The 7594-nt window shown below is 45.4% G+C and overlaps 1 protein-coding gene across 2 annotated transcripts; it reads left to right on the top strand.

Moving 5' to 3' along the window:
* The first annotated feature begins 2583 nt into the window (after nt 1-2583).
* Nucleotides 2584-7129, top strand: NANP (N-acetylneuraminic acid phosphatase). 2 transcript variants are annotated; one of them, XR_007889114.1, is made up of 3 exons: nt 2584-2752; nt 2930-4808; nt 7026-7129. XR_007889114.1 is itself a non-coding variant. In XM_051615506.1 (2 exons), exons 1-2 carry the CDS (start codon nt 2663-2665, stop codon nt 3623-3625), a joined length of 786 nt encoding a protein of 261 aa, XP_051471466.1. In that variant the 5' UTR covers nt 2584-2662; the 3' UTR covers nt 3626-4894. The 2 variants fall into 2 exon arrangements, 1 of the variants encoding a protein (XP_051471466.1); XM_051615506.1 differs by lacking the exon at nt 7026-7129 and having other exon boundaries at nt 2930-4894.
* The last annotated feature ends 465 nt before the right edge of the window (nt 7130-7594 follow it).

Raw genomic sequence — 7594 nt, 5'->3', positions numbered from 1 at the left:
CAACTTTTAAGTGTCATCATCTTGTAGAAAAAAAAGGACAGACCATGATATGAGTCACATAATTATTATTTCCATATGTATGGACAAAACAGAGTGTGGGTTTTTTTTTTTAAACATTGATGACATTTTTCCTTGTTAAAACCCACTTAGAGCAATTACATAGTTCTATGTATTGACCTCATTTAAAGACATCATTCCTACATGGCTGCTTCTGGAATGTGCAATATACCTCATAATTCAACTTAGCTCCTACTTAGGTTTTTGATAACATTTTTTTGTGTGGCTCTGAGCTTCTGTGAGGCATTTCTAGCCTCTAGTGAGCCTAGAGAAAGAGCAATGAGAGAGTAATGCATGGTCTGAAAGCACACCATCGCACTCAGATCACGCAAGCTGAACTGCTGATAGAAAAAGCTTTCACGAGTAGCCTTATTTCCTAACCACAGGCTTCATACCAAAACAGCATGGCAGATGGCTGGCTGAAGTTAAGCAGCCTTGCAGTGGCTTTTACAAGTATACACAAAAGCACTTATTACACTTGTGGGCCTACTCTGAAATGAACGTTAAGTTTTCCGTGCACAGTCAGTTGACAAGAAAAAGTAAGTTTAAAATATAATGATCATCCATGGCTTAACGGTTCAAATCTGTATCTGAAAGCTTCTAGTTAAGATACATACCTTATCTACTCTTCTAAGACATTTATTTTCATAGAATCACAGAATGATTCCTAGAAATACAGCTATTTTGAATCACTCCTCTGTTTAAATTCCGAATACAAGTAATTCAGGAGGGGCACATAACATCTGCATGCTGCATACTTTTTCTAGTTTATCAAATGAAACTAGCACATTTTACTACAAGTCAATTAGAGCAATTTTATTAAAATTTCTCTTATTTCCTTAACTACAGGATCTGTAGCCATGACTGTTTCTTCTTAGAACTCCTCCTTCCCCTTAAATCCCTAGGTTCTGTAGTTTTATTCGTCATATGCCAAGCTCTTTGGCACAATTTATTTATTTTTTCCCCTATGTGTGATCCCAATGTCTCTTATCAGACAAGGAGATTGCTATCAAATGTGCAGCTTTCAGAACCGAAAGTGTCCCAGAGTGCACTTTCAGTTTCTCTGGTAAGACACAAAGATTGCTTCACTTTCATTAATTCTGTTTAATTACTAATGTTTAATTGACATTAGCAGTATTAACAGAAACCAAATCAGTAACATTTGCTTTCTGGCTGATAAAAAATAACAACAAAACAAACCAACCAAAGAAAGCCCCTGTGTTTCTTAAAACGTTATCAAAGAGTAACAGCAGTATTACTTGAAGAATGAGGCTTGTTGTTAAACTTCAACCTGGGGCAAATGTTCTATTCTGAAACGGCAGGTAGTACATACACCTGCAAAACGTTCCATCACGCCTTTCAGGCCTTCCTCTGAATACCTTTCAGATTCATTTGCTCTAGAAAATACTGATGTTTAGGGATTTCAAATCTTCTAATGTCATACCGGTTTTCCAAATACCATAGCGTTTATACTGAAGTCTAAGACTGTACCACGAACAGACCCCTCCTGGTGCTGTGGAAGGGATCGCGGCTTGCTTTGCTCCCAAGTGACTGCTGCTGAAGGCAACAGCAGAGCTGGGAAAGGCGTCGTGCCCGCAGGCCGAACTGGAACCGCACCTCTTGCGTTTACGCCCTCCACTCCGTCCTGCCGGCGGGTCCCGCTCCACCAACGCCCGCCCAAGGAACGCTCCGGGGTACGAGCCTGCGGACCCGGGCATCGCTGGGCGCCACGCACCCACGCGTCGCGGAAGGGGACTTCCCGGTAGCACCTCACAAGGGTGATACAACAGGTTTCACCAGTGACAACAGCAGCCGCGGAGATGACAGCGGTAAGGCAGCGAGCGCCAGGGACGGGCAGAGGGAGCGGAGCTGCGGCCGCCGGCGGGAGGAGGGAGCGGAGCGGGCCGGGAGCCGCGCCCGGGTGGAAACGCGGGGCAGGAAATCCCCTATGGTAAAGCTGTCCCGGGCACCATCCAACAGGTATTGCCAAATCACACGGCAGCTCTCGGTTGTCTCACGCAGAAAGCATGCCTATACAGTAGGAAAAACAAACAAGCAACCCCCAAACTAAGGGAGCGACCCTACTCACCGCCACTCCCGGGTCCCCGTGTCACCCCTTCCCACACTCCCCGTTCCCATCGCCCCTCCCTCCCTCCCTCCGCAGACAGCTGCTGTCGCTGCCGCCGCAGCCTCCGCTCCCGCTCCCCTCGTGTCCCACCCCAGCCCCAGTGCCGCACACGGCGGCGGGAGAGCTTCCCTGGCGGCCCTTTCGTCCCCTGCCGCGGGCGGGGTCTCCTCACAGCCCCGCTCCAGGGCCCCGCGTTATTTCAGCCCTCTTCTCCCGCCGGGGGGCACCAGGGCGCCCTGCAGCGGGGAGCGCGTTTCCCAGCGGAGGCACGGGACTGACATTCCCTGCCCCCCCCCCTCCCCCCGGCTGCCTCCCGGGCGTCACGCAGCGCTGCCACGGCCCCGCCCGGCCCCGCCGAGCCCGCCCCTCCGTGGCGTGGCCCGGCCCGGCCCGGCCCGGCCCAGCGCGGGCGGCTGTGGCGGCGGCTGGGGCGCTCGCCCCCGGTAGAGCGGGGCGGCTCTCGCGAGAGGCGGCGCCATGGGGGTGCACGGCGTCAAGGCGGTGTTCTTCGACCTGGACAACACGCTGGTGGACACGGCGGCGGCCGGGCGGCGCGCCATCGAGGAGGTGCTGCCCGCGGCTCACCCCCGCAGCGCCCGCGCTCCTCCGGGCCGGCGGCCGCCGCTCCCGGCCCGCCGGCACCGCCGGGCAGCCCCGGGCCCCGCCGCGGGGAGGGGGCGCGGGGCGCGGCGCCGGGCTCCGTCCGCGCGGCGCGCTGATGAGGGGCCCCCTTGTCTCTTACAGGTGATCAGCGCTCTGCAGTCAAAGCACCACTACGGCGAGGGAGAAGCCCGTGTCATCTGCGATAAGGTGCAGGCCAAGCTTCTCAAGGAGTGTCACGACCCCGCCAAGATGTGCATCACCGACCTGCGGATTTCGCACTGGGAGGAGGCGATCCAAGAAACGATCGGGGGGGAGGCGAACCGAAACCTCGCCGCCGAGTGCTACTACCTGTGGAAAACCACCCGCCTGCAGCACCTGACCCTGGCCGAGGACACGCGGGGCATGCTGACCGAGCTGCGGAAGGGCGTCCGCCTGCTGCTCTTGACCAACGGAGACAAACAGACCCAGAGGGAGAAGATCGAAGCCTGCGCCTGCCAGCCCTACTTCGATGCCATCGTGGTGGGAGGGGAGCAGAAGGAGGAGAAACCGGCGCCATCCATATTTCATTACTGCTGCGATCTCCTGGGGGTGCAGCCCGCAGAGTGTGTTATGGTCGGTGACTCTCTAGATACAGATATTCAAGGTGGCCTGAATGCTGGCTTGAAAGCAACCGTCTGGTTAAACAAAGCAATGACAACCCCTCTAGATACCTCCCCGGTACCTCACTATATTATTTCTTCTGTTCTGGATCTTCCAGCAGTTTTACAGAAGATGGAGCACAAAATGAATGCTAAGTTAGGAACTGACCATATGGCTAGTAGTAATGAAGCACATTGATGGTTCCAGCATGCAGTCAGTGGCATGCTGAGCTGTTAGGTGACTCGTGCTCTTTTAAAACATTTGACCCTAGGATTTTCAACTCGTGTATGGTATGCTTTCCGGAACAGCAGATGGATAAGAGCACAGTTGTCAGTGAAAACAGGATAGAAACAAAGAATTAGGTTCATTTAAAAGATGCAAGTGCAGTTAATTTAAAACAACTGCCTTTGTGTGGAAAGAATTTTGACAGACTGTGGCTAAAGTCTGTCTGTCTCTGACCTAAGTTGCCAGTCTTCCGTTTTTATAGTGGAAAAGAAAATTTGAATGTTTTGGTCTTTCACATGCTTTGCTGACTTGTGAGTTTTTAGCAGAAGCTTCAGTTCAAGCCTTGTTTGCAGTGTGTAAAAGAAAGTGAGAAAGGGAGTGTGGTACAATTGGGTAAATCTGCACAATTGATCTGCAGTTTATCTCAGGAACTGGAGTGAATTTTTCTATTTCTAAAACCAGAATTTATTGACAGAATTTATTATGTGTCAGACCATTAGAAAATGCTCTACCTTTGATCTTTTTTTCAAATTTTAGACTTTTTCTCAGACTTTGCAGTGACTTTTCTTTTATGGAATCTGTACCTCTTGCCAAAAGTACTTAAATGTACATTTAAAATTTGCATTTGTATAGGGGACCATTTATCAGAGGGACTTGTTGAGTAAGTTTCTACTTCATATTATCTTGGTGCATATGCGATATACAGTATACTTGTAATTGAGATTATGATTTTTGTTGGAATGTAATTGATAAGACAGATATTTTCAGTGGTCTTACTGTACTGTCAGACTCTCTAAAAGCTAATAGTATTGTTTTGTCTGACTTTATTAGTGCATTTTGATCAGACTACTTGAAGAAACTGTTCTTGGTCTTGCTCAAGTGTATGACTGCTTAGATTCAACTGCAGAATCAGCGCTTTTTTTGACTGTTTTAATGGCACTGCTATACCATCCCTCCTTACTCCAGTTTCTACATGTATTTTACAGTATTTACTCTGGAGAAAGTATGAGCTAGTTGTTTGGAAATGGTTTTCTTGACTCTTCCATGAAATTGGAAAATTATGTAATGTATTACAGTAATCTGTACAACTTTGTAATATGTATGTGCTATTTCTACTAGATGCAGAAGATGACTCTCTAAGATTTCTCTTTCCCAGGTGATTATCTTAATATATTTTTTCTGTACTTCATATTCTTACTATATAATGGGAAAGTATTCACACATTAAATGGAAATGCAAACACTTGTTGAAAAAAATGCATTTTTCAAAACCTATTTGCTACATACACATTACGCTGAATATCTCAGCATATATGAGCAATTAAATGTTACATTTTAGAGTAAAACCATGACAAATCTTTTTAGAACAGGGTTATTGAGGTGCTGGCAGGAGAGCATCTGGCATATGGGCAGCAATAAAAGATCAGCAAAAAGTACAGAAGCCTACCAGGAAATGGGTGCGTAGGATGAATCCTGTATACAATAAAGGTTTCTTTGTTTAACTTGATATGAATTTAAGTTAAGTCTTGCATGGGATGACAGATTTAGAGAAGGCAATTACTGACCTGGGTTAAATTACTTGGCAAAGAGTTTAGGTTGCATCATAATTATGTTGCTGCTACATTGAGGGGGAGGTGGAAAAGGAAATACTTACGGAATTTTGAACTAGTTGTCCCTTAAAACGGTGAAGTAGTTCTGGTTCTTCATGTTGACCTTTGAGTCATCAGGATCAATGAAGAGAACAGAGGCAGGCCCCACCTGTACCTTTGAGGAAATGGGAATATGCAAAAAATTTATCCAATTACAGTGGAATGCTAAGTTGCCATGTGTAACATGAGTCAGTGGCACTGATTTGACATACCTTTGCTACTGAAGAGAGAGGCCTAAGTTAAGATTTTATTTTGCATTTGCAAGAGCACCAAAGCTGTCTCTTGCTTTAGCTGATGAGCAAAGCGTTGCTGATGACATTCCTTATAACCAAGGACTGAGAGAAAAATAGTAAAGATCATTGAGGCTATCGGGAATATTATGTACAAATAGAAATGTATTCAAAAGGTTACATGGATCCCTGAAAAGGGAATGTATATTAAGTAATCTGTTTTAACCATACTGTCTGATACAAAAGCAACAACTTCGCTCACAACAGCATCAGAAGAGAGTTGCAGTGTAGCTGCATTTTTTTGCCCAGCATCAGGGTGATAGAACTTAGGTCAGAATGAGGTTTCTGATACAGCTGAGATTTAAAATAACAAATACTACTAAATCTGTCTATGGGCTTGAAGGATATATACAGGCCAGGTTACAATTTTTAAAAGTAAGTTGAGACTCACACTCTCTTGCCACTGCATCATTCTGAAGTGGGATGCTGAGCCTGCTTGTTGTATAAAGGGTCTCTTGTTTTAGAAGAGACTGCTCTTTGTTTTGCATGTGGCCAGTCGTTTTCCTAAATCTATGCATTTAGGAAAAACTGCTGTGACTGAACACTCAGGTGATAGTGTGGTCTGTAGAGGCCACACCCAAGTATATTTTTTGCCGATGCTGAGTTCTGTACCAGGCTGGATGTGACTACCAGTGTCCAGATAGGGCTATGGTGCTTCTGTAATACAAGAACAGAAGGGATGTCTCTATCCAGAGGTCTTCTTAAAAGCAGTTACCCAATAAACTGGATTATGTATCTGGAGTATCTTAAATCACTCAAGGTGTTTTTTCTTGGATGGAGCTCTTACAGAAAGCCTAATGAAAAATAATTATATTTAAGAAAATGGAAACATAAATGTAGTGATGGGATAATTTTCGCATCAGAAGCAGGACTAGAACAATAAAACAGTCTATATTCAGTTCCTGTTAAGTTCTGGTTTTGCTTAGTGTTATGCTATCTTACCTAAGTTGTCTAGTTTACATTGCCAAAACACTAAATAAAAAGAGGAAAAAGAAATTCCATCTATATTTTTAAAAAACTTTTTTTTTCAGATAAATATTACCTCCTGAGTTTAATCTACAGTAACTTTAGCAAAATGAACTGAAATAATAGTTTAATACCAACTGTATTTTAATTCTTGATACTAAGTAACTCATGTAATAGTCTAATAAAAATATTTTGTTTATAAAACATTTCTTTTAATACTCTGTAACGCTGTGGGTAGCTATGGTTGTGACCAGGTTTACAACAAAGGGCAAGAGTTCTGTTTTTTTGTTGGGGTTTTTTTGTGTTTTTTTTTCTAAATAGATCAGAGTTAGGCTTCAAAATCTGTGACTCCAGGTTTAGATGTGGTGACTGCATGTAGTTTCCATAATTTTAAACAGAGGCTGTAACATAATGATGTATTTGTAAAGCTTCTTGGACAGACTGTGTATATTGATTTTCCTCACTGCAGCTCATTGCTAGTCGAACCTGATCAAGCTGAATGCCAACTCAGATGTGCCTACGTGTCCTGATGTCATGGCGCAGGCTGCTGCAGCAGCTCAAGAACAGGCAGCAAAGCAGGTAAGATAGATAAACACAGTAATCTGAAGTCCAAGGGACCCACTTCAGCAGATTATGGGTGCAAGAAGCTGTACTTGATTTATTGCTGCACTCATCTCCGTGTGACTTGGGAGAGGCAAGAGTGGGATGTTGCTCACCTCATGGCTCTCTTGGCTGCAGAAAAGGAAGCTGTCCCCTGATAGTTTTCCACTGGGTAATGGAACAAATTGTCCGTCTTGATCTGTGGAGAGAGATAGAGAGGTGAAAAGGTACTTCAGGGAGCTCTAGATGAGGGTAGGGTCTTAAACTGAGACAAGGGGGACTTGGTCTTTACCACGGGTGCTTGGCTGTGCCAGCCAGGTGTCTGATGTATCTGCACACCACAGTGTCTTCTTTCTGAGGAAGCTTTGTGTGTGTGAGGCATTAAGCTGGATAGCCAGAGCCTCAGAAATGTGGACAATTTCTTACTGTCTTGAAAAA

Source organism: Apus apus, chromosome 3 (genome assembly GCF_020740795.1).
Source record: "Apus apus isolate bApuApu2 chromosome 3, bApuApu2.pri.cur, whole genome shotgun sequence".
NCBI lineage: Eukaryota > Metazoa > Chordata > Aves > Apodiformes > Apodidae > Apus > Apus apus.
Note: the sequence above shows the minus strand (reverse complement) of the source record. Positions and strands in the feature narration are given on the sequence as shown.